The following is a 27,513-nucleotide window of genomic DNA, read 5'->3' as shown; positions in this document are numbered from 1 at the left end:
CCAAGTCACATCGGAAAGTTGGGAAGGCTTTACACTTCTAAGACTATTTTGTCATTCCAAAAACAAATCGGGATTTATTTTTCCTTCTGTGTTCCTGTGTATCTGTAGGTGTCAGGGGAAGCAGTTCAGGCGTGGTTTTGAGGTTCTCCACCTCTTTTCATGTCCCTGTGTTTTGCTTCCTCCTGGGGCACTGCACAGTTGTTTTTTGGATCTACCAAATGGCAGATCACAGCATCAACTCTTAACATTGCATAATCTTTTGTCACAGCTGCACTGATTTCGCTTACTTTGTTACTGCTGTTACAAACAGATGCATTTTGTATGTGGCTATTTTCTTACATAGGCACTGTAGTTACAGGGAGTGTTGTGGCTCTGCAGGCAAAGGTCAGTGTTTTCCCTGGGCTGCAGCAGCAAAGCAAGGTGTTAAGTGAAAACTTGATGATGAAAAGCACCTTCAAGTATATTATGGAACAGCTGAAAATTTCCATTGCATTATCCAGTTAAAACTGCCAGATGTGAATGGTGCTTTTAATGAAACAGGCATTTTTCAGATCGTGGAAGCATACCTGTTAAATACAGTGCATATGTGCTGTGTCCTGGCTGCATGTAAGCACGTACCAACCCAGTTCACATCCTAGTTTATTTATTATAAGAAAGTGGGTTGTAAGGAGACAATTAACAAGAAGCTGATTTCACTGCTTTTGTGCCTTGACACAGTTATTGAACTGGGTTTCCCTCACTTAATGTATTGATCTGCATACTGATGCATGTGGCACAAAGCAGCACTATGAGTCCAAAATCATGGTCTTGCTTGTATTCTTTACCAAATGGAAATCTTTGGAAGTCAGTGGAAATGCACTAAGATGGGGTCTTGTGGTACTATGCTGTGTCTAAAAAATGCTTTAATGTAGGACCTGACAGAGCAGTTAATCTGTGTGGATCTACATCCTGGCCCTGACCAAGGCCAGAACAAATGGGCTCAGTGAAACCTGTTAGAAAGCAACTATGGAATCTTCTTGTCCTAAGGAAGTTTCTCACTTTCTCTGCACATCAGCGTTTGGTATATCTGAATAGGCAGGGTTTCTCTGACCTTCTTTTCTTCTTCCTCACATAGCTAAAGGATGCTGATCAGGTAGTCTAAGGTCTGTCTGTCAGTCATCACTGCTGCTCAGAAGAGGTAGGGGGTTTAACTGCTAGAAGTTGCAGGAACTGAACTCTAAATTTCACTCTGGAGAAGGGGAAGATCGAAGGCAGGGGGTGTCCTCTCGTGCCAGCCAAGCTGGGATGAACCACTTGCAGTTTAACTGCTTGCCAGCCTTGTGCTGCAGCCCATCATGCAGCTTCTCCCTGGCAGTTCTTCTAATCTAAAATAATTCTCTTTTTTTTTCTAGCTGAAACAAAGATCTGCTTCAAATACTACCATGGTGTGAGCGGGGCACTACGAGCCACAACTCCGAGCGTCACAGTGAAAAACAACGCAGCTCCCGTAAGTTATTGCCTGCTTTGTGTACTTTTATATGAAAACCATGCTTGCTCTTCAGTGCACTGTGGTACAGAGGTACAGATAGTCTTTCAGTTCAGGTGTGCGTTTGTATGCCAAGAGAATGTAGATTCAGCTCTCAATCTGTCACAGAGAACTGCTGTGGTCTGGGGCAAGACCCACGTCCTAGCTGTATTCTGTTCTGTAAAGTTATCTTCTCTCTGCTGGGTGTTGCAAGGCTTGTGTGATACCTCTAGAAGATTTGGGGTTCTTGGATGGTAAATACAGTAAAGGTCCAGAAAAGGAGTAAGATTTTCCTATGTTAAAACGCTTTTTCTCAAAATCAAGGCATGAGCATTTTTGCAGCACTGCCTCTGAGCTCCAGGAACAGCTACAACATGGTAAGAAGTGGGCATTCAGGGCCCGATCCATCAAAAGATTGTACACTGGTTTTGACAGATTGAGGCTTCATTGAGAGCAATCTTGATTTGCTAAAGCTTAACAAACTCCATGGCTCAAATGGCTCTAAAAAGCTTTATATCTTGCCTGGTTTTGATCACCCTGAGAGTGAAACATTTTTTAGAAGCCTGCAGAAAGACTTGCTGACCTCCAGAGCTTGTCTGGCCTTGCTGACAGTGTTTCACTGCCTGCCAGGCTTGTCTTGGCAGAGATCTGCATGAGCTGAGTTTTTAGTCCAATCTGCATTAGAATAGAACTAGCTTGGATGTTTAGTCTGGAAGATGGGTTCAAGAAAGAACTGTCTTACCTGGTGGTTTCTCTTTGCCTTCCTTTGATGCACACAATAGCTGCAAACTGGATGCTGGGTAGGGACTGATAGCATGTCTTATAGGAATAAAAGGTGTTCATGTCTGAATGTGCCTTTCTGACATGCTCATTGTGAAGCCATTCACCACCTTCAGAGCCTGGAGAGTTTCCTTCAGCTCTCTTCAGAGAAACATTGTGGTGCGACTTTGGATATCTTTACTGTGTGGGATGCTTTAAAGTTCTTTTTAGCCTGTAGTGATTAGTGTCTTGTTGACTTGGGACTTGCTGTTCATTTCGCAGTTATCATCAGTTTGGGGGAACAATATGTTGTTGATGTAGTCCCACTGTTCTGTGAAAGGTAAGCCAGCCAACCAAGGCAACAAATACCAGTAGGCTGAGAGATTAGAACAGTATTTCTGCATGATTCACATCCATGTCTTAGACCTGAGCTTGAACCAGTTAAGCAAATTTTTCAGGTCTAGTATGGAAGGGTTACTCTTTCATTATTAACTATCAGCAATACATTTTAAGTTAATATAAGAATGTCTGGGGACCTGTGCCTTTGTAATGTGCAAATATGTCATCTCTCCAAGTTCTTCTGGAAATAATATATATATATTTCCATATATGTATATGTGGAAATAAAGCAACCATTCAGACTTTCAGCTGAGAAGGACTTGTGTTTAAAAGAAAGTCCTCTTCATGCATTACTCATGGTCTTTGTGGAGATCAGGCGAAAACCACCTATTCTGACCTTCAGCTGAGGATACTGTACGTGACTGAAGAATCAAAAATATGATTAAAAGCAGTGTCAGATAACAGTTTTCCATTTGAGGGCCAAATCAGTGTCCTTGGAAATAGCATTCCAAAAGCAGATATTCTGGTTTGTACTTTGCTGTGTTCATCCATCGTCAGCCAGAAAATAAAAGCACAGCTTTCCTTATCCAGGAAAGGATAAAGGTCCCTCCCCATCCCTTTGGAGTGGCTCCACAGTGGAGTGTACTGGGTGGGCAGCCTCATCTCTTTTTATCCTGTGTCTTGAATCATAATATGAGCACAACTGGGCAGGGACGTGGTAGTTTGTTTTATTTTCACCTCTTCCTCTGTGTGATCAGTTACGGGCCGTGACAGGCTAGTGCCATGCTTATAGCTCATCTGAGGTCTCTGAGACTTCTCGCCCTAGTGAGACTTGGCACACAGGGCCCTGTGTGGTCGAATTGGAGGCATCAGACTCCTCAGTTATTCTCGTTGCTGCAGTGATTCCAAGCAATGCCCCAGGGTCCCAGGCATGGCATGTCCCACAGTACCACTGAAAGCCATGGTCCTCTGACTGCTGTGGCTTGGGTGCAGAGAGGGGCTCTGATCAGAGGAAGCCTTCTTCAGATCCTGGGGCAGGTTCTTGAACATCCTTTCTGCTGGAAGGGGGAATCCTGTGGTCTGTGCTTAGAAATTTACCCTCTTTTGCAGTCAATAGGAGTTTTAGCAGTGGCTGTTAGCAGAGCTGTTTAGCAGAGGCTGTTTCTAACACACCTTAGTGTGTTAGAAACAACAGCTTTGCAGAGAGAAAATAGGAATCCTGCTGTGGGTATAGGGGCTGAATTTTTGTAAAGCTGGTTGCCCTGAACCAGAGGGAGTTTTTCCATTGTAGCGACAGCATCATAAATTCCCCCTGAAACTTTGAGTGTCAGTAGGCAGACAGAGGGAATGAGGCTTTGTGTATTTGAGACAAGCAAACCTTTTCATTTGGCACAGCTTGGGGCAAAGATCTGGTGCAGGTGTCCTTTGAGAGGCAGCATTTGGGGACAGGTGACCTTCTGGGGACAGTGTTTGCACTGCGAGCACAGACTCATCTGCAGCTGATGCCAGAGCCACCCAAGCGGGTTGTGTCTGAGCCCCCGGGCGCGCGGTATCTCCCACGGCACGGGCAGCAGCTAGCACATAGGCTGCTTGGTGCATGTCCTGTGTGTCTACACCAGTAACCACCAGTATCCTAACACCACAGTTCAAAAAACACATCAAAACCCACCCTTCACTGGCTGGCTGCAGTTTGCTGCAATTAAAAGGGAAAAGAAGAATCCTGTTTCCAAAGGGAAACAAAAGTTGCTGTGTTAGTTGGATGTCTTTTATAGCACCGATGGTGCTTCAGGCTGAGTAGCGGCTCGCGTTTCTTGTATTACGAATGTTCTGCTCCATTTGAGTTTATCTCCTCCTGCTGTAACCCAGTTATTAGAGCTGCCTTGCCTGCTGATGAGGATGCCCTGCAGTTCATTTGTTGGTGAAAAGTCCTGTCACATTTTATCCCCTGTGAATCGTCAGGCTCGAATATCTGGGAATGAAGGGCTGTGTGCTCTGGCCAGCTCATACGTGGCAGGAGCATAAATGGGAATTGGGGGCAGTGGATAGGCCTAGGGGTAACGGCAGTAAAACAGAGCACCTGCAATTCTGGAAGAAAGAAACATCCTGACTGGCTTTTCTTTTTCTGGACTAGTGGCATACTAAAACCAGTGAAGCTTATGCACAGTAGTTTATACGACTAAAGCAGAAACGTTACCATGATATGGGTGAGCAAACAGTTTTCTCAGTAGAAAAGAACATTTTTACAACATCTGGAGCGTTCATCTATTTGTTGCTCTTCATTCATTCATAATGTCACCACTAGTTCATCTTTACATCAGATGTCCTAGAAAAACTGTGTAAGTTACAGCAATTAATTCTAGCAATAGGAAAATGTTACCTTGCCAGTGTGAAAGTGGTTTAACCTGAACATGGCTCTTTTGCAGTAAAATAAAGCTGGCATGAGAACAGCATACAGAATGGAAAAGAACCTTTTTCCCTTAGAGTTTATAGCCTAGAAAGATAAATTGGATACATCACAATTAAAGACAGTAAGTGGAGAATCAATGTTTTAGCCTCAGGACAAATGTCTCCACTAAATTGGGAGCATTCATTCGCTGTGTATTAGATGCAAAGAACCAGGGCTGATTGAACCTCTGGAGCTTTCGTGCCACAGTTCTTGTCTCATACATCATGATGGCACTCGTCAAATACACTTAGCATCGTGGGGAAAGCTATGTAAATTGAAGCTAATTATTGAAAGAGACCTTCTTTGCGTTGTGTTTGTGTGGAAATGCTGCCTCAGCTGGGGTTCCCACAGCAGGAATAACTGCTTGATAAGCTGCTGCCGTTTGGTGGTGACTGATCATTCTTGAGGGCTTCCTGCTGTAAATATTTGCATTACGTGCTGTCACGTCAGAGCATGGGCTGCTAAGGAGGGTTTGATAACGAAGCATTCTGCCTCATTTCCATGTGTGTGCTGCAAGCCAGGGTTTTACGGGAGTGTGCACGTACAAGCAGCTGTATCTGTCATTCTTTCCAAAGTCTGGATTTAAAAATCTCGGCTGTGTGTGTCCTTTTTCCCTTCATGTCTTATTCTGTGATAGGTGTTAAAACTGTGTTTCTGGAGCTATGTAATAAATCTAACGGTCTGATTTGAGAGTGTAAGAATGATTATACTTCAAGAAACAGAGAATGAAGAGGGAACAGAAACTTCTAGTGGCTTCTGCACTGTTCAGCAGTTGAGGTTAAAAAAAAGAGAAAAGTTTATGGAAAACACAACCTCAGGCTGCTGCAATTAATCATGGCAAAGAATGCAAGCCAGGTACATCTTTAACAAGTGTAAGCCGTGTACCTTGAAAGGCTCAGCATTACGAGGGAGGGATGTAGCAGTTTTCTGGAAGCTGTGGGTGTGCTGTGGGTGTAGGTGATGGGGTGTTTGTCAGGAGTAAGCAAAAGAATCTCCTTTCCTTGTCTTGACATAAGAAGTAGCCAGAGCTCTCCCAACTCGCAACTGCCTTTGAATGCAGGGTAAGCAGTAGCATTGTTAGTACCACCGGTATTCTACCCATCCCTGTTACCTGCGAAGGAGAGGGAGTCATTCAGGCATGAAAAAGTGAAGGCAAAATGACAGGGGAAATGCCTGGAAATACTCAGCTGGAAGGAAGCATAGACTTCAGCAGTCAAATAGTCAAATACAGAGTGCTCTCTGCCAGGGTACATTCCCTTTCCAATGAAAAGGGCATCTAACAGAAAATGTATGTGCTAAGAAACAGTTGCTGAAAGAGAGTGGATTCTACTGATTAACCATTTGAGGTGAATAAGTCTGAAAGAAAAGCAGCTGATCCGTATCTGTGTAGGTTTGGGACCTATCAGAAATATCTGCCCATTTTTAGTTTTCTCCTGAGGTGGTATTTCTTTCCCAACAGCAGCAATGCTGTCCACATCCCACCTGCCTTACGTGCTCGTACGCTGCCACCAGTGCAGGCTAACAGCGTGAAGTGGTATAACATGAGAACACAAGGCTTTGAATTTAAAGAAACCATTACATTGTCTGGGGAGTTAATTCAGCATTTTAACAGCAAGTTCTGCATTTACAGAAAACTCTGGTATTCTGGAGGCATGCAAGGACCAATTTGGTCATTTGTGTAGGAAAGAACATTATTGTGTCTGGAGTTCAGGAAGTGCAATAGCTCACAGTAAGCTCATCAGAGGTAGAAGAAAGAAGTGTAGTAATACCTCCTAGGGAATTGGCAAAGATTTTACTACGTGCATAGGAAACATGAGCACTTTCATGTTGCAAAGTCCTGTGTACACTCATTGTATGCTGCTTGTGAGATGTTCTAGAGAGGTGAAGTTAAAAAAGAGAGCAAGGAAAGGATTAGGGGTAATAGAGAAGGATTTTCATTAATACTCTACTGTTTTTAACACTGTATATTATAGTATTAACTAAAGCCTTAATCTGAGATGGCAGTATGAGCTGAGTGCATAGAGAAGCCATTACACAAGCTACAGCTAAGATACATTGGGAGGAAAGGGGGGTTTCCTGGCAGAATTTCCGCCCCACCCCTCCATCTACAGACTGCAAGGGAATGATTTTTAGTGTGAGAGCAACCTTCAGCACGCTTTTTACAGCCAAAAAAATGTCATTAATTAATTTTTTCACTTTGTTTTGCTTCATTATAAAACCACGGTAGTGTTTTACAGCCTGATTTGATGCTACTCAGTTATGTTTGAGCATAGTTACTCACATGAGCAGCCTCCTAATAGTTGCAGAGTTGAGCCCTTAGTTTGGCGTAACGACGTTTTTGGTTATGCTTTTCTATATCCTAATTAGCACTGATTCAAAGAATTGGAAGGTTAATGACATGTCCAAATTATTTCTTATTGCCACCTCAGTAACATGGGCACTTTTTCAGTATCTAGTTACATAAAGACTATTGTATTTACACTGCAATTACCCTGTCATGTAGCAAGCACTCCATTTATATGAATTAGTGGAGTTGGAAAGCGTGACCAGGATGTAATTGGGCTCTGACTGCAGCATAACTGTAGTCACTGTGTTATAAATAATAACCTTTTCCTTCCTTTTATTTCCTCTTCTCACATTTTAAATAGGGATGGTTGGCAAGAGATTGTCTTTAAATATTAAGAAAACTCATTTGCACTGAAGGCTGCTTCTGAGTGCAGCCCAATAATACGGGATTTTACAGCCTTGGTTCAGTAAAGGTGCGGAGCATGTGCTGAAACCCCACTGACTTTACTGGAAATGTTTAAAGAGTTTCTTGCAAGTTGGCAGAATCTCTCAAGATGGAACAGAACAAGCACTCGTAGAGTCCCTTCAGGCAGCATTTTCATTATGACAGATTTCAGATACGTCAATAGCTACAGTGACAAACGATGCAGTTCTGTGCGCCTTGTGGCTTTTTCTCCCTCTTTTGGTATCTACTTTTTCCAGCTCAGTGTGGTTCAAAATCCCATCACCACCCATTCATAGATTTACACCACTTACAAGAGGTAAGTGCTCAGAATTTATTATCTAACAAGCGCAAATTGAGCAGTGGAGGTACAATTTTCTTTGTGAGCATCAGCATTGATTTCCTGAGCAGCAACCCATAACTCTCAGCATGCAGGTACGTTCTTTCTTATTGTTCCAGCCCAGGAGGAATGTCTTTGCTTTCCAGCACACAGCTGTTTGCATATTTAAATGTTACCTAATTTTGCAGTCTTCGTAATTTCCTGATCCATCTGTATGAAAGACAGAGGTGTGGTGTATTTGATTGTCATAATGGAATTTCAGATACAAGCGCCTAGAATTAGGCACGATGCCAAAAATCAGAAGGGATTGGAAAAGACTTTATGCAAGAAATGCACCCAAAATCACAGAATCCCAGACTGGTTTGGGCTGGAAGGGACCTTAAAGCTCATCCAGTTCCAACCTCCTGCCACGGGCAGGGACACCTTCCACTAGAGCAGGTTGCTCCGAGCCCCTGTGTCCAACCTGGCCTTGAACACTGCCAGGGATGGGGCAGCCACAGCTTCTCTGGGCACCCTGTGCCAGCGCCTCAGCACCCTCACAGGAAGAATTTCTGCCTAAGATCTCATCTCAATCTCCCCTCTGTCAGATTAAAGCCATTCTCCCTTGTCCTGTCACTACAGGCCCTAATAAAAAATTCCTTCTCCAGACTTCTTTTGGCCCCTTTAGGCACTGGAGCTGCTCTAAGGTCTCCCCTTAAGGAGCCTTCTCTTCCCCCAGCTGAACCAGCCCAGTTCTCTCAGCCTGTTTTCTGTGCTTTTGTTTTTGCACTAAATCACCTGCATATTTCACACACATTTCCAAGGACTGCACATGTAGGAGAACAGGGAAAAGAGCCACCTGTGTGGAGTGAGGGTGGTGCAGGGCAGTGGCTGGCATGGCCCAGCACAGCACTTCTCTCAAACACGGTACTTGTCACCAAGGAGAACATTCAGCACGTGGTTGTGCCACTTTGAAACAGTCAACACAGAGCACTGTGTCCAGCAGTGACTGCACATACTGCTGATGCATTGACAGCCAGCGCCCTTTTGATCCTGTGATGAATCCAGGTAATATACTGCAGCATGAAAGAACTAGCCCTATGTATCAAATATATCCCTGGCATCGTACCAGACATTTGAAGCAGAGAAAAGCACAAGTGGGTGGCACGGGGTGCCTGTCCTGCTCGGTGGAATGAAGGATGGAGCATGAGTGACCTGAAGTGGGAGTTGTGACCATGCTGACGTTGTCCTCTTTTAGTAGCTTCACACATAATGCACTGCTGTAGGCATAGCTGCAATGGATTTAAACAGGGAAGAGATGGCATAAGAAAATGCTAACATCTGTTAAATTATTAAGCAAAATAATTCTTTAAGTGTTCATCCATCAAACTTTTTCTTACTGGGGTAGCCTGAATGTACAGTTGTGCAGTCAGAAAAGCAGAGTAGGAACAGAACAAAAAAGCAGGGTTAAGGCCACCATTTGCACATGTTGTCAACTTCTTGCCCTCTCATGGACTCTAATTAAGCAGCACTAATTGTAGAATTGCTGAGCCATCCGTAGATATCACTGGCCACAGCCTGCTCTTCACTTTGCAGATCAGTTGCAGCAGTTTTGGGCTTGTCCCTGTTGCCCTGCTTTCTTTGCACACATTGTTTCAAAGAAAAGATTGGGTCAGATTTAACCTTACCGGGCATCTGATGCTGTATGAACTTCTAAATGCAGACTTAGAGTGGTTAAATTAGCAGGCTTGCAGTGCAGCACGGAGTTGAAGAGAAGAAATAAAAAGCATGACAGATGGGAACTGGAGTGATTTTACTGCAGCAACACCAAGAAGATCATTACACAAGCCATTTATTTGTTAATGAGTTCAATACGTGTCTGGTATTTCCCAGCCACTTGCTTTCTGAATGTCTCTTGTTATGGCCACGTAATAGCCATACTAATAGTCTGCACATCATGTTACTCCTTCTGTAGTTTAGTAAATTATGGAAAGATCAGCAACTGTTCAGCACACTGCACTGGTATAATCATGTATGCTTTGGCCTTTTACATTCTTACATACTCTCTTCTGCATCAGATTCCTGAAAAACAGTGCAATTCCTGAAATTACACAGTGGGTCTGAGGGCAAATACTGTAATTTTGTTGAAGGAAGGCAGAAGGATTCAGACCTGTGAAGTGCACTTCAGAGGTGAAGGTGATAGACTTCTAAATGAAGTACCTCCTGCGTCCTCCCTTCTAGGAATTACCTGCAGTGATGGCGCACGAATCTGATTGTGGGTGAACACCAGCTAAGTTACTAGAGGTGGTTTACGTGGCTACCTGACACACCTTTCCAGCATGCATCAGTTCAGAAGCTGCAAAAAGATTTGCTTTGACGTTGTTTTGCAAAACAGATAATTTGTGCCCTTTCCCCCTGCATTTATCAGCTTGATTTGTTACTGCCAATTTTGTGCACATTGACCTAAGTCTCACCGGGTGCTCTAGAGGCCTGCTAACGGATTAAAGAACGTTGTGTACTAGCCATTTTTCGTGTGTGTTTGACTATTATTTAGTGAAAGCACCATTTTTACTTGGCACTATCTTGCTTTTAAAAAAATGCACTTTTCAATCAGGAAAAAAAGGAACAGGAATGCTGCCAGGGGGAATGCTCTCCAGGAGCCAGCTAGTCCAACACCCATGACCATGGAAGCTACAAGAATCCTGCAGTGCATGGGCATGAAATCCTCTAGGGTATGTCTGCAGAACTGCCTGATGAGACAGAAAGAGGAAAGGGCGAGGGTTTGGTTTTCTTTGCTTCGTTATGTTTCCGGGACTGCTTATCCACATCATGGCCTTACTGCCATAACATTTTCACCAGCTGCCCTTACTTGGTGTGCAATGACAGGCATAGGGGAATGGCTGTTGGAAAAACTTGTGTCCCTGTTGCAAGTGGGATGCTTGATGACTGCAAGCCATTGTAGCAGGGAAATCATTCTGGGCTTGTCAATCGTGCACTTTCTGTGTCCCCACAGTAACAAATTTTTCCCTTTTTATTGGGCCTAGCAAGAAAAAAATCTTTGCTTTCCTCAAGTTTGAATTTACTGTTGTTCAATTTTCTTGTCTTCTCCCATGTTCCAGGATTAGTGAAGACAGAGATGGTAAACTCTTGATCTACTGTCTGTGTATCAGTTAGCATTGCTTATAGCTTCACCCTGTTTCTTTTTCCTAAAGTTCTTCTAAGGTGCTCAATCATAGGAGCAGCTCTGCTCTGGAGCCAGGCTGAGAGAGCTGGGCTGGGTCAGCCTGGAGAAGAGAAAGCTCCTGAAGGGGAGACCTTAGAGCAGCTCCAGTGCCTAAAGGGGCTACAAAGAGATCTGGAGAGGGACTTTTTACAAGAGCATATAGTGATAGGACAAAGGGGAATGGCTTTAACCTGCCAGAGGGGAGACTGAGATTAGACATTAGGAAGAGGCTCTTCCCTGTGAGGGTGCTGAGGCGCTGGCACAGGGTGCCCAGAGAAGCTGTGGCTGCTCCATCCCTGGCAGTGTTCAAGGCCAGGTTGGACACAGGGGCTTGGAGCAACCTGCTCTAGGATCTTTTCGGTTGGAAAAGACCTTTAAGATCACCAAGTCCAAGATGTGTGATCTGCATCTTCTCTGATATAAGAAGGCATAAGCAAGCATTTTCAGGAGCTCTTGATATCCTCCAATACTCACAAGTTGAGGAAGTTCTTTGTGTGTTTATATAACTGTATAGGAATGGAGAGGAAATTTTGAGTGTGGATGATAACCACATGGTTTTGTGTAGAAACGTACCTGGGGTAGAAGACTTTTGAAGGAGGAATGGTGTTAATTAGCTAAGAAATCAGAATCATTTGGGGTAAGATGTACCAATTGGTGTATCTGTTGGTCTCCATCACCCAGGAAGGAATACCCAAAGCAGTGCTTCTGGGAGGACATTGTGCTTTCATCAAGACAAGAAGCCTGTGTTCTGGTAGTCATTGAAATCATAGTGACACTTGTTCAAGACTAGTTGAGTTAATGCATGCATTCTAGTTGGTGAGATTCTGATCTGTGTAACTGTGATCCAGCTTTAGTCCCTCCAGTTTCAGATGAGATTTTTTCCCTGTCTTGTTCAGCTTTGTTACATAGCATTGCTGTTGGACATCTTCATGGTTCATCTCACATTTGGGTGGCAATGTGTTACCTCTCAGGTATATGCTAGGAATTAATGTTTTCTGAAAGCATTAGAAATTCTTAAATGGAAGTCATTGTCCTAGTCTTTAATCTGCTGTCAATTGCTGTTAGCTGATGAGACAAAGCAGAGAGAGGATTTATGAGCAAGTATTAGTCATGCTGAAGAACGCAGTGGCCAGGTTTCTGACTGACATGTCCATCCAGGAAAATCAGCATATTAAAGCATGGTCGTTAGATTAAAATAAAGAAGAAATGACTCATGTTGAGGCAGGAATGCAAATATTAGCTGAGAGACAACGGTGTGGATAAGCCTTCCAAAGAAGTTGAATAAAATCTAAAAAGTGTACAGGGCAAAACATGAACCCACTGCTTATTTGAAGCAGTGAACTCTTTTAAGAGCTTACCATGAGCAAGGCGAAGTAAGCAGGTGGAGCTGGGGCAGTCAAAGAGCTTGTTTTGTAAACCTCTCGAGATACCTCTGTGATGATATGAAAATACAACATCAGGAAGGTTGGCAAATACAGTGGAATTACTGTCTTCTGGGTTTGTTTTTAAGATACCTGTGATGTTGTAAGAGATCAGTGACTTCTAAAACAATGTTAGGATGTCAGAGATTAATCTTACTTCTTGAAGATGGCGTTTTGTGTAACAGTATCTGCTGCTGAGTCTCAGACATGCTGCCAAGCGAAAAGGGAAGAGGAAGCTTCATCAGCAGGGAGAGATGCTTAAAAAGGTGTGGCTGTGGTTTTTCAGTCTATTGGTGTAGATCCTGGTAATCTGAAAGCCAGATCCACCGAAGTAATAGAGATCTTCCTGCCTATTCACTGCGTCTTTCTCTCAAAGCCTAGGTGAGCTGTTGCACAAATATAGGCTGGATACAATTTGCTTGTCATTTGCGTTGTGCTGCTTTGCCCGGCCATTTTAAATGACCTATTTTGCTATAAAACATGATGCTTTGGACAGCTTCTTTGGGCTGTGATGGAAGTAAGTTGTAAGAGCTGAGTAAAATTTGTAGGTGTTTTGCAAAGGAGCATGGAGACTTACCTGGGGTCTCTGCCTGGGGGTTCTTGATGCACTGGGCAAGCTGTCCTGTGCGCTGTGTTGCAGTCAGAGCTGTAGCCTGCAGATTTACAGATGTAAGGGAAATGTTGAGGATACACAGATGAGAAATTGCCTGAATGTATCAGTGCTGTGCAAAAGCAAAGTATAATTTTACAAAGCTTTAATGCATAGTTGAGAACACTGATAAATTCTTGGGTAGATGTACAGATTATAGTCTCTGGACCACGCACAAATGAAACAGTAAGTGTACTGGAATCACTCCCAAGATAAAGGGTGCTGCATTCCTTGTGGCCAGCTAGAAAGCTGACACAGTGGGAGGAAAGTAGGGAAATAGGTACAAGTCCTCTCTTTGTGCCCGCACATCCGTATCGCTTGTATCTGAATACAGTCCGAGGTATGAACTGAAGCTGAGGTGGGCAATTGCGAGCCCAGTCTCACTCAGCAGCTTTCAGCAGCTGGCATTCCATAACATGGCTGTTTTCAAGCCCTGGGAGGATTTCTTTACCTCAGAGCAGCAGCCAGGCAAACAGCCAGACAGGCAGAGGGAAAGAAAGAGGTTGTAAAACTTGGCAAAGCCAGATCTGCAGCCTGCACCGAACCTGCCTGCGTGCGCTCCTGCAGTGAAGTTTCACCTCTGCTGGAGCTGTTAGATGCACTTTAGTCCTGATTGGATATTCAGTAACCAAGGATTTTCCAGCAGCCAGTGTAAAGAAGAAAAACAACTCACTTTTCTTGAAACATATCTTTTGTTTCCTTGTCTGCTTTCCTTTGTCCTGGGAAGAAGGGAGAACAGGAGGAAGATTTGGGGAGAGAAGAACATTGTTGTAATTTCACAATGCACAATCCTTTATAAAAGCAACCAGTATTTAAAATCTGTCCTGAAATCACTCATACCCTCAGATAACCTATGTAAAATCAGCAGACATGACTGCGGCGATGACTGTGACGTGAACTTGCACACAGTTATAATGTGTGGATTTAGAGGACATTTTGAATGTTTATTGCTTTCCACCATGCTGCTTGTGTTTTCTACTCTTACCTTTCAGTTGCACATTTCTCTTTTTTAATTCCTGCTGATGATTCAGCTTTTGGGTTTATGTTTTATCTGAATCTCAAGTATATCCTGGACTGCCTTTACTTCTCACAAAACCCAGGTGATCTGAAAATATATCTGTAATGTTACATTGGGAAAAGGTCGTGAGCAGGGACAGCTAAAAAAGGAAAGCAGCATTACAATTTGTATTCATCAAGAGGCAGACTTAATGCTTCAGGGTTATATTTCAGGTTTACATTTCCTGGTTTCTGAGAGCTCAACAGGATAATCCTGTTCCCTTAACATTGTTTTGCTGATGGAATACAGTTATATAATATTACATACTTCTCTAAATCATTTTTGCTATAATTATTACTTGTATGAAAGATTAAGGACAAAGGTTCTAGTGGGGACATTGATGTAGGTCAGTATGTTACATATCAGCAGATGTATGTATGAATATTCTTCAATAGAATTTTGAACTCTTTGTTCATTTTAATCCTTAAATATCTTGAGAAACCTTTTCCACTTCCTTTAAATGTTGGGGGTTTTTTTCCGGCTAGCTAGCTGGGTTCTCAGACAAGCACGTTTCCATCCAGACTGAAAGCACGCAGCCCCTCCCCACCTAATATCAGAATCACGGAATAGAGTCATAGAATCATTTAGGTTGGAAAAGACTTTTAAGATCAGTAAGTCCAACTGTTAATCTAGAGCTGCCAAGTCCACACTAAACTGGGTCACTAAATCTCTCCAATCTAAATATCTGCAGTTTAAATTCTTACATCTGTAAAATCTGATGGAAAGCAACTAGATTGTTCTTAGACAGTTCCCTTTTTAAGTCGACGGGCCTGATTTTTATTTAGACTGAGGCCCTTTTTGCCTTTATGGCAATGCAGTAGGACTTTGTGGTGAACATAAGTATAAACCACATTGATTCCACCATATGTTGATATTCTTAGCAGAGGACCACCAGCATTGCTCATACTACCCAACTAACCCCAGGAAATTGTTAAGGTTTCATTCACAAAATGTATAATGGATTATATTTCAGGTACCAACACATTTATGACCTTTTGTCTAGCAGAGTATAACTGTACTAGGATTGTGATTCCAGAGGTGAAGTGTTTGAGGGCAACCAATATCTGTTACCACAAAGGTGATTCAACTATGGGAGTAGTTAAGCCTAATACCGGAAAAGTCTGGAGGTGCCAGTAGTTGTCAGGAAACCCTGGTTTTCATAGCAGCCCATTTATTTCTCTTGTTTTCCCAAAAGGATCTAACTGATCTTCATCAGCAGGCAAGTTTGAAAGCTGCTGCCCTCAGGTTTGAGTTGTAACGAAGCTGTACTGATCACTGTTGAGGTTTGGGCGGGGGGGGGTTGGTGTTTGGTTTGGGGTTTTTTAGATGCGTCTGAAAGGAAGGAAGAGAATTTTTTAGCATGTGGAAGAACTGGATTTTTAAGGCTGCATGGAGACCTCACAGCAGCCTTCCAATATCTGAAGGGGGCCTACACGGATGCTGGGGAGGGACTCTTCATCAGGGACTGTAGTGATAGGATAAGGGGCAATGGGTTCAAACTTAAACAGGGGAGGTTCAGGTTTGATATAATGAAGAAGTTCTTTACTGTGAGAGTGGTGGGACACTGGAATGGGTTGCCCAGAGAAGCTGTGGCTGCCCCATTCCTGGCAGTGTTCAAGGCCAGGTTGGACAGAGCCTTGTACAACCTGCTCTAGTGGAAGGTGTCCCTGCCCGTGGCAGGGGGTTGGAACTGGCTGAGCTTAAGATCCTTTCCAACCCAAACCATTCTGTGATTCTACGAATCGCTTGCTTTTCTTACAGCATCCTCCACCACTCCTTCCTTTGTTTTCCACTCTTCTTCTCTAGAGCCTTGCCTTTTCTCTTTCTCCCTTTTCTTTTTCTACTTCTTTCATTTTCTAGTTGATTGCTTTCACATTTTTGTTGGCTATTTCCTTTCACAATTTTAAATCACTTCTTGATTACGAGGTCCAGGAGGTCTTGATTTTGCAGCTGTTACCCCTGAGAGGATGCTCAGGGTTTGCATGTTTATTTTTCAGTTGTGCCTTTGAGGGTGAGGAATGAAGGGGAAGACTGCCCAGTCTGTGTCATGACATCCTCACTTTCTACTGTGAGTGCTGCATCATTGATGGGGGGTCAGCACAAGTTGCTTCAGTGTCCTGCAGTTCAGGGATATATAATGCTACTGCAGCAGAAGAGGATAAAATGTTAATGCTACAAAGTCAGTGGCCAAACTCTTCCCACTTTCGGAGGGGTCAGAATTGGCTTCTGTATTCAGCAGTTATCCTTTGTGTCTCTGTAGACTGGCAGCACAGCCTGCCCCAAGATGGGAGGGGAAAAGTTGGGTCTCTTGTTCTTCTCTTTCCAACTGGTTAAGGGGCATGGTCCAAGGAGGTGGCCTGGAGCAGACCTGCTTCTACTTAGCCCAAAGGTTTGGAAGCTGGCAAAGAAAGTTTTGTTCCTGCTACTGGAAGAAAGAGAAGAGCAGAGTGAGAAGTGCTGCTGGAAGGGCAGCCTCATGGCAGAGCACCAGCCCCTGCTCACCATGGCTTCCAGCAGCAGCAGCAACAGCCCAGCTCTGCTCTCCTCTCCTTGCCCATCACCGCTCACACAGCTGCAGACAAGTCAGCATGGGGGCTGCCTGCACAGGGAAAGAAGGAAGGGATGAGCTGTTTGCCTGGCAGAGGGCAGGAATGTTCCTGTGGGCATGAGGGGGAGATGTTTTCTACAGCACATAGCTGCAGGGGAGGTGAGGCAAGGGGAGGAGTCTGGGCAGCAGGGGACATGGAGGTTGTGTGGGGATGGGTGTCACTTCTGTATGAGTGCTGAATGAGGACGGTGTGGGTTGGTGTGTGTAGCATGAGGTATGAACCTCTGTGTTGCCTTGCTCTGTTCCACAGAGCGGTTTCCCAGGGTTGACTGAAGTGTTTGAAATGAATTCTACACTGATTTCCATCAAAACTGACACATGCAACAGAAAACACCTCTCTTGCTGATAAGATGTGATTTATTTATGAAGAGCTACAAGAATTATATCATTGTACACACTGTAGTTAATGATGTGTCTGCAGTGACAGCACTCCCGCATTTAGTTGACATCCCTTTCCCCTCCTGTCGTATTTAATGATTTTATGTTCAGAAGCCTTTTGCATCCAATATGCAGCAGGCCAAATCCTTCAGGAGGCTTTCTGTGATGACCAAATTGCTGTAGTGAATTCAGCTGTTACTGGAGATTGGATTTTGGAAAGCTGCTTCCTCCCAGAAGTCTGTGCCATGCCTCAAGTTTGCGGTAACACCCCATCACAGTCATTTTCAGGATGAGTCTGACCCCTGTTTGCTTCATCCTTTAGACTGGTTGTGGTTGTTACATACAAGGAGTAGCAGAGACAGAGCTGGATTTGTTCAGTCTGAAGAGAAGTTTTAGGTGGGACGTACTGATGCCTTTAATACTTAGTGGGAGATTGTAGGGAAGGAGGAAGAAGACTTCTCACAGTGCAGATGAATTGACAGCAGGCCATACACAGGAGTTGCAATAAGGGACATTCTGGTTAGACCTCAGGAGTACTTTTTTCCTCAGGACAGTAGTCAAACATTAGCACAGGTTGCCCAGAGAGCTTGTGGGACCTCCATCCTTGGGGATACTCAAAGCTGAACTGGACAGGGCCCTGAGCAGCCTGCTCTAAGTTGGTCCTAAGTCGAAGGGTCAGATGACTTCAGGAGCTCTCTTCCAACACTGGTTATCCTATGGCAGCTTGATTGCAATCAGTATTGGACAAGCCTGCTTCACTGGAGAAGGCTGTCAACTTTTTGAAGCCCATTGCTCCAGAAAGAAGCAACTTAAAAAAACAAAACAGTGGATGTTGCAGCCAGCAATAGCTAAATAGGGAAATAAAAGCAATTTAAAAAAAGGAAAAATTAAAAACAACCACCACACAAACAACCTTCCCCTAGGTTTCCTGAGCTATGGTAAGTGGTTTTTGCTGGGTCTAATGGATCTCCCAAAAGATAAGACAGGAGAAACACTGAGTGTGCATGAGGCTGCATTAACTAGGTGACTGTAGATACTGTAAAAGGAAAAGCTTGGGGTTTTTTTCTTCTCAGCTTTCTATGTCAACATAACTAGAAAAATGCTTTGTGGAGCAAAATGTTTTATTAGTAATTCAGCGAGATCGAGGGGCGCTTGAAGTAGCAGAGATATTTCTCTGCTTTCTAAATCAGACTATAAATCTCTCCAGTCGCTTCATTGCTGCCTGAAGCAGGATCCAAGGTTGAAAGTAAAGAGTCTGTAACTCACTACTGGAAATAATGGTATTCATAGGGAATCGATGTTTGGGGCATTCATTTAGAAGAATAGGCATTGTTCACTGCCTTGCTGCTGCTTGTATGGCATGAAGGGTCATTGACTCGATTCCCTTGTCCAGAGGCTTTGACAGCAAGACTAATGCATTGAGCCGCTCTTCAGACACAGCTTAGCTGAAGGATATGGTTGTCTCTCACACGTGTGAGTGTTTCTCATCTACATATTGTCCCAACCAAACTGCATTAGAAGAGTGAGGAGTTTCTGAAGCTCTAACTTAGGCTGCCTGGAAGTACAAACTGTTGCCTGACACAGTTTCCTGCCTTCCGAAGACATCATGGATGTGTAAGTTTATTTTCACTACATGTGCCCTACATTTCGATCGCTCGCGTCATTTCGTAGTGCAAAGAGAAAAGGTGTTAACAGCAGGTTTTTAGTTCTCCATCCAAACAAAACGTATTCTTGAAAAGTCTGAATGTGGAGTCTACAGGAGCAAGTTTTATGGAGAATTAGAGGATCCAAACAGTGCCCAATGGCCTGTCTCACCTGTCAATGGCAAACCTCCCACTTAGTTCAGGGATATATTATTTAAGTTATTTACAAGCAGTTCTTGTTCTCAGGGTGCTTAAGCACATCGATACTCTCTCTATGGCCCTGTCAGGTTTACAGTCCTGCATTAGGCGGCTGCCTGATGTGCATCTGATCATAAACCCAGATTTTCTTAAAGGCTTTTTTTTCCTGGATGGTGGTAACTCTGGGAAGCACAAAGCTGTTTAGCAACCGCCAGGAGCCTTCTTCCCTGCTAACTCAACCAGAGTTTGTTTTGCACATTGGGGCTGTAAAGTGCTGTCATCCTTGGACCACTTTAAACTTGCTGAGAGACTTGTTAGCTCTCAAAGGGTCATTGGCATCAAAGAGCATGCAGCCTTAGAGCCCACATGTGAGCAGTTGGTGAGATATGCTGCAGGAAGCAGTCATCCCAGAAGTATGCTATATCTAAAGAAGAACTGGCTGCTGCTTCAATGTAGTCCAGTCATCGACACAGAAGGCACAGCCCAAAGCCTATCCATATGCACGTGTGATTGTGTTTAAGTATCTGAAAATCTAAGAGTTTATTTAAATGAAGTTTCAAAGAGTGAAGGAAGATCAGAATATGTAATCAAAGCTTTTCCTCTGCTGCCAAAGGATAGCTGAAGTTTATTAGGCAGAACTGTTGAAACAATTAAAAAGCTAAATCTAATAAAATTTTGGAAGAAAAAGATATTGGACTCTGTGGGAGATACTGATTTGTTGCCTCAGTCCTCAATTTTGTTTTAATTGGAAGTTGTTGCTCTTAACATTGCTATTCTAGCTTGTAGTTGTGCTAAAATAGCATTGCACCCACATAGGGTAGCTTGGAGAATATGAAAGATCTTCATGTGAACATGGAGATCTCATACACTTGGTACATACTGTCATTGACTGTCCTCTTGTCATAAGTGTGTTGATAGCTGCCTTCTGGAGGGACTAAGCAGCATTTTTTCCTGTAATGTAGTTTGGCTGCCAGGGTTTGCTCTCTAGTCTGCTGAAAGCTTTCGTTGCATTTTCAATGGGGAAAAAACTGTTTACTCATTTCCTTGCTATCTTTTTAAAGGGTTTCTAGGAGGGCAGTTTTTGGAGTGAAGAACTTCTGTCTCCTGGGAATCAATGGAGTAATCAATAAACAGAGCTGCAAGACGAGCAGTGTTCAAACTAAAACAGGGGAAGTTCAGGTTAGACATAAGGAAGAAGTTCTTTACTGTGAGGGTGCTGAGGCGCTGGCACAGGTTGCTCAGAGAAGCTTTGAATGTTCCATCCCTGGCAGTGTTCAAGGCCAGGTTGGACAGAGCCTTGGGTGACATGGTCTAGTGTGAGGTGTCCCTGCCCATGGCAGGGGGTTGGAACTAGATGATCTTAAGGTCCTTTCCCACCCAAACCATTCTGTGATCCCGCGATTCTATGAGTTAGACAGAGGGCAATTGCCATATGCCCCCAAAGGGCAAATTCTCCTCTTAATTGGGGAATGGCATTGAGAGATGGTGTATTGCAAGGCTAGAATGGTGCTGACTGTAACACATGAAGCAAACCCTGCGTGTGTGCGGCCACAGCCCTTCAGGGATGTGAGCCGGCTGCAGGGAGCCCAGCAGGGAGTCAGGCTGCTGCCGGCGCAACTGACTGCTCATTGGAATCACCTGATAGAAAGATAGTCCGGTGCCAGCACAGTGGCTTAACCAGCTAACAGGATCAGTGGAATATATTGCATTCAAGAGCTGGATAATTCTGTTAATAGAGTGAGGGTTGTAGCTGAAGCACTGCCAGTAATTAGGACTAGATTTTCAGAGTGGTGCCTGGGATTATAGCCTTAATTCTGTCAGTGATAGGCTCAGGACTCTGCCTGCTCCTTTCATGATTCATCCATTACATCCCAGTGTGCCCTGTGTTCCCAAGATGTGGCAGAGGTCAAGTGATGGAGCAAAAGGAAGCATTTCTTTAGTGTCTATTTATTTAGTCATTTTTTTCCCCCAAAATATTTCTTTTTAAATTCAGCACTTGGGAGGAAATGGGAGTATTCACCCATTTGCAGATCTAGTGAGGAATTTCTTCTTTAAGGAGAATGGTAGTATATGAAGCGTGAACTTGGAATGATGTCTTATGTTCTTTTACTCTGGAAAGATGCTTCACTGCTGAGCTGTGGAAAGTATAAGCCTTTTCTCAGTTGCTTAGAGAGTTGTCCTAATGTTAAGAATTCAGTGTAATAAAGAAGGCAACCATAAAAGCCAACAGTACTAGGTTAGGGGAGAGGAACTTTTGGATGAACTCTTCTAGACACCCGTGCCATGTATGCACAGGTGTGATATAACAGTAGCTCCCAGGTGATTTAAACTGACATCAGTAAAGCTGTGCAGAGTGAACACTGGTACCCTGCATTGTGCTGGGCAGTTTTGGACCTGTCTTACGTCTCAGAAGGAACTAAGGGACACAAACAGATGGAAGGAGACAAGGCCAAAACATCAGCTGCTTCTTTTGCTCCTGACCGTTCGGGTCAGGAATGAACCTTGGTTTGTTTGCTTTAAATCTGCAGGCAAGTGTAGTGCTGTTGAAAAGCAGAGAACAGAGAACTGGAGCTTGAAGCAAGCATGGTGCAGGCAGTTACTGGGCAGCCTGTCTATTCCCCCAGCTCTGGACACCACGTATTTACCTCTGACACAGCTAGCAATGCTCTTTCTGTTTGCTGGAGCACAATTTGGGGCTGAGTTGATGCTATTTTTCACTTGTGATTTGAATCAAGCACAGATTACAGCCTTCCCTTTTTGCAGTGTTCTTGTCTACTGCTATTCATCCTCAGAGCTGGTGTATACAAACAGAAAATACTTTGTTGCTTCACTGTTGTAGTTCCTAGTTTTCTTTCACTGTAGGCTTCTATCTTCCATACAGATTTGGATAGTACTGCTTAGAAGTGAGAGTCCATCTGAATACTTCCATATGTTCTTAGGTGTGCTATAAAGAGAAGCTCTTGTGAATAGATAGTATGGGCCAGGCTAGAGCTTTGCCAGTTTACAGTACCTCACTAATCTGCATTAGCTGTTATTGTAGTTACAACCTGTCCTGTCAGTGTAAAATATTCTAGGTTTTAATTAGCACCTGCAAGAATTGGGACTTGATTGGATTGAGCCATCAGGCCACATCCATGATGTTCACCATATAAAGGCAACAAATACACTGTTAGTGCAGTGTTGTTTTTATTGCCATTGCAGTTTCCTCTGGTTTAAATATAAGAAATCCTGGCCTATGTGAGATAATTGGTATCAGTTATGATCTTTAAATGTTACCGTTCTTTTGCAGCAGAAGCTATTGATACAGAGCATTAAGACTGAGGCATAACAGTGTTTTTCTGTGCTATGCGTGGGAAAAGGAGTGCTTGTATTTGTCAGCTGTGCATGTCTACCAGTGGTAGACCATGTAATAAAATCATATTAATCCTGCTTCATATCAGCAAGACTTTTAAGTCAACGAAGTTGGGCTGCACAATATACAAACATGGTAAAGGGACTTGGTGGTGCAAAGCATGTTTTACCAGCATGCTGCACTGTTACTGGTCAGTGTGGTACCCAAAAGCAGATATTCTAGTGCAACACCAGGCAAACATAGTCACAGCTTCTTCCAGACCTGTGTTCACACAGTACATGTGTGCAAAAGTATTTGCCTCACCTTAACCTAGAGGTACAGGGAGGCTGAGTAGGGGTACCCCAGGTGTACACTGTAAGCAGTTTACGTCCAGGAGCAAGAGTGTTGTCCTTGTTACTCTTCCACGTAGATGGGTGAAGGGTAAAGGTATTTTGGGAGATGTTTTTAATGAGCTGTGAGAGTCTCTGTTTCTTAGCTTCTGCTTAGACAAATTTTTAGTGAATTGGAGTTTTGCCTGAGCAATAGGTGATGGACTGTAGTGCTCAGGGGTCTCTCAAGATGTTTTGATATTTTATAACACATGCCATGGCTAAAGAGCGAGCGAGTCTCAAGGGCTCCATTTGCTAGTGTGAAGCCTGCCTCGTTTCATTCAGGGTCACATAACTTCCCTCTAGCATTTGCAGGAAGTACTCACAAGGAAAAGTGATACTAGGACAAGACTGTATTATTTTTAGCTTTCAGTCATCTCCTTCTCTCTTCTTTTTTCTTCCTACTGAGAAAATGAAAAGTGCTACCAAACATGAACCTTTTCCTGAGCTCAGCAAGTCCTGAGAGGCTTGGATCCGACCTCAAGTACCTCCCCATGTTTCACAGGCTCTGGTGTTGTCTTTTGCCATGCTTCTGAGGTTGGGGAACTGTGAGCAGGCCAGACGATTTTACAATGTGTGTTTACTGGAGAATATTTTAAAGGAAGTACTGATACTTCTCTAACTGCTGGAGTACATGCACTTCCATCAGTGGCCGTGATTTCAGGTGTGGATACAAGCAAGGAAAGCAATAGGAAGTTAGAATGCTTCAGGAAGCCTGCAGTTTTCTGAGAGATTCAGCTAGGCTTGAAGTTGCAGCTCACATCCCCTGTCTTCATGTTTGGATAGGACAGAAGCATGTAATAAAAGCATTTTCATCCTGTTTCATATCAGCAGGACTCATAAAATGATAAGGCTGGGTTGCACAATGTGCAAACACGACATTATAAGCTGAAAATATAAACTAATTCAGACTGAGCTCTGACTTCAAGGGCATAAAAGAGCACCAAAGTTATTGAGGAAAAATCACATTTGTTCCTTTTCATGCCAAGGACTTCAAGTCTATAGGATGTCAAGTGAGAAGATGAATGTTGTCTTTCTGTCAACTATGTTTCAAGCGGCAGTTGAGAAGATAGAGGGGTTTTACCTCCAGATGACTAAATTCAAGGCTTACTTACAGTGACAAAACTCCCGATGTAATTATATTGTAGCCACTAAAGTCAGTCTGAATTTCTTTCATGATAAATGGCAAGCAGGAAGAGCTTGTGCACTTCCCCATCCCAATCCTCAAGACACTGTGAATCCCAGTTGGTGTGGTGGCTGGCAAGCGTTGGTGACCACGCACCCTCCTTTGCCCTGCGTCAAGCGCTGTTAGCCTTGTCCTCCCTACTGGGGGACAGTCTGGTATTGCATTAGTGAAACCAAACTGCAGCAAATAGCTTTTTTTATTTTCAGGAAATCAGACTTCTGTTGGGAGACTTTTGTCCCTTCCTCCCCCTCCATTCCTTCTGACTCCAAATGCTAGTATTAAAGTATAATCACTTTCCTGACCTTCCTCTTAACCTTCACTGAGTGTGTCCATGCATAATCGTTCCTTCCTTTGACATATGATATCTACCTGCTTTTGACCCCTCTCTGGCGCATGCCCTGCTGTGCCTGAGGATCTGTATCGTGGATGAGAAGGTGCAGCATGCATGTGGGAAGAGAGGCAGACCAGTGCCACCAGACCACTGCAGGACAAGGAGCAGGGGACAATGCTTCACAAAATAGATGGATCCTTTGTTGTTGTTATAGGGCTGGATGTGTGATTACTCTCTCTGTATAATGCCAAGCTTTGTCAGTGCAGGTTTGGCTGTGCTGGTGATGCTTCGTCTCTGTCGGGATTTGTGGCAATACTCCAGTGTCTCAGTACAATCTCACTGATGTAGCCATGGCCCCAAAAGGGTCATTTAATAGCAACATATTTCAAAGTTTTGAACAGGCTGGACTCCATCAGATCCACCCAGTCTGTTCGAAGCATAGACTGTTAAACTATTCATACTGATTCATGGCAGATCTAAAATCCCAGAAATGCATTTAAGGAGTGGAAAAAAGCACATGTTTTGCAAATGTGCACATATCTAGGTCAGTTGACCCAGTTACTGTCCTGGACAAAATCCTGAGAAGACCATAAGTAGTAAGCATTAAAAGATAATGTGTAATAAATGTCAGGCAGTGACACAGTAGGAAAAATACATCTTGACAAGGGAATGTCGTTGTTTCTCGGTGCGATCACACCTTCAGCTGGTAAAGGTTACTGAGCTCTTCTCATCCATTTCTCCTAGTCACATACTATATCCTGATTTAAACATGTCTCTATCCAGAAATCAGTGGTAGCGTCAGTGAGTTTATTAAAACCCACTTAGCTGAGAAGGCTGAAAGTGCAATTGCAACTAATTAGCTGTGATCCAATAGGGATGTTTCTACTGGAATTTGCTCGTAGTCCCACTCTACTCACTATCCTTTTTCCCATTTAAATAGTCTGTGAGGAACAAAATGATTATGACATAAAGTCAAGTCCAACAGAGCCCACTTTTTTATAGTGGTGTCTAAATTCAACTTGTATATTTATGACCTAGGCCTCATCTGTGCCTTGACCTGCCAGCTGTGCATGTTGTTTAATCCCTGCTAGCTGGGCTGCAGTGCCCCCTTGCCCAGGTTTTGTGCTCTCTGGGGGCAAAGAACAGCTTGTTTTCTCAGTTAAGCTTGAATACACAATATTTAATAGACTGAGCAGTGAGTCACAGCTGAGTGGGACTTCAGTTACTGTTTCCTGGCAGAAATTGGAACTTCACTGCATAAACGCTGGTTTTCGTTTGCCTGAAAGCCAAATGACAGGAGTGGTGAGAAGCTGCAGCTTCCTGGGCACAGAGCAGCACTTGGTTTGACTCCAAAGTCAGTGGGAAATAGTAGTAGTAGTAGTAGCACCACCTCCCTTCTGAACTTGGAGCCTGACTCCCAATGGCATCTCCTCTGCTCTGTTCAGGGAAACAGTGGTGAAAACTGCTGACGGTGGCATCCTGCTGATGCCCCAGACACTGGCTCGAAGGCTTCTCAGTTCTGATCACAGCCAGAAGGGAGCCTGGGCCCCAACTTGCACAACAGAAGCCCAGTAATAAACTTGCTGAACCAGAGACTAACATTAGAACCTAAACTGTGGAGTACAAAAGGTCATCTATTGATTTCCACCCCCCAGATGACCCTCAATGCTTATCATTATCATAGTTCAGAATTGGTTTTGGCACATAGTATTAGTAAGCTTTAGGAAGTCTTTCTCACTTGTATGTAATGAACTTTCTGGAACAAGTTTTTCTATGGCAGTAATAAGGTGTTATAAAGTCTGAAGTTGTTTCTAGATGTGAGAGCCATAGCTGCATCCTTATGCATTGCTTTTATCTCCTGTTTAATAACCAGTGCTTTTTGGGTGAGAAACTGCTATATTAATGTGACAGTAGTATTTTTGTATCATTCTATGTTCCTAAGGAAAAGCCTTCAGGAAGGGATAACTTAGGCCACTTAAATTATTACCTGGATAAAAACATCAATTTGATTAGTGGTCATCTAATTGATTCTTAGCTGTAAAACTAAGAATCATTAAAGAAGACAGTTACTAAGCCATTTGTTCTGTTCAAGAGAAGTCTGTTCAAGAGTTACTGGAGACTACACACTCTCACCACGCTTTTTCTTCCAGCAGATTTTTAAAAGCATCACCAATGAAGATTCAATCCAGGGACAAGGAAGTCGGAGACTGATAAGTTTCTCATTGTCAGGTAAGTCACTGCGGAAGTGCAAGTTCTAAGCCCAGAGAGTGGGAAACTGAAGTTACTAAAACCTTTCAAGTACATGTGTATCTATGTGTATCTATACATGTATGTATGTATATATTTGTGCATGGGTTTCTCCCTGTTGCTCTAGAAGGGAGGCTGAGAGAGAGAATTATGATTGTTGACACACTGTCTTCCTTCAACGAGAGTTATGTGCTGAAGTGTCTTGTTCAAGTAGAGTTTTGGGGCCACATTAGGTTTTCCTTTTTACAATTGAATGCAGTGCCATACACGTAGGGAAAGCAAGATCAAAGGCATCTGCTTTACTTACAGAGCAAAATGTGGTTTGTGGTAGTCCTCTGTTTCTTGGAGAGCACGTTCCACCATCTTGGTCTGGACCTGGGGCAGATCCATGTGCCATGGTGCACGAGCTTGTCTTTATTGTTCAGCAGGGGCTCTCAGACTACTTGAGCCAGAACACTTCTCTCCTCTAAATTTTCTGCAGAATGCTTCAGGACTTGGCATATCACTGCAGGTTTTAAGGGCTTAATATGGGTCCATGAAGCAGCTACGGATCATTTGATCTGGCTTTGGTAAAAACAGTCCGTAAATCACTTGTGTAGAAAAAAATCAGTCTGTCAAAAGAGAGTAGTTGTGAACAAGGTTCTCATTTTGGAGTTTTATGCTTGCTACTTGGTTACCCTGGGGTTTAGCTCCTGGAAGACAAAGAGAAATATGCTGAACATGACTTGGAAATTCTTCAAGGAAGTAGTACAGACAA

At 43.5% G+C, this 27,513-nt stretch overlaps 1 protein-coding gene across 7 annotated transcripts in view; it reads left to right on the top strand.

Annotated features, from left to right (window-relative positions):
* The window catches only part of HECW1 (HECT, C2 and WW domain containing E3 ubiquitin protein ligase 1), a 253,174-nt gene that overhangs the window by 127,272 nt on the left and 98,389 nt on the right, over positions 1–27,513 (top strand). For 4 of the 7 annotated variants that reach the window (XM_030505556.1, XM_030505377.1, XM_030505642.1 and 1 more), the window contains 2 exons: positions 1,392–1,486; positions 26,663–26,738. In XM_030505556.1, coding sequence (XP_030361416.1) covers positions 1,392–1,486; positions 26,663–26,738 — 171 coding nt within the window. Of the gene's footprint in view, positions 1–1,391; positions 1,487–26,659; positions 26,739–27,513 lie in introns of all 7 variants that reach the window. The other 3 variants (XM_030505468.1, XM_030505814.1, XM_030505300.1) reach the window with 1 other exon arrangement.

Source organism: Strigops habroptila, chromosome 1 (genome assembly GCF_004027225.2).
Source record: "Strigops habroptila isolate Jane chromosome 1, bStrHab1.2.pri, whole genome shotgun sequence".
NCBI lineage: Eukaryota > Metazoa > Chordata > Aves > Psittaciformes > Psittacidae > Strigops > Strigops habroptila.
This window is presented reverse-complemented; position numbering and strand designations above follow the sequence as displayed.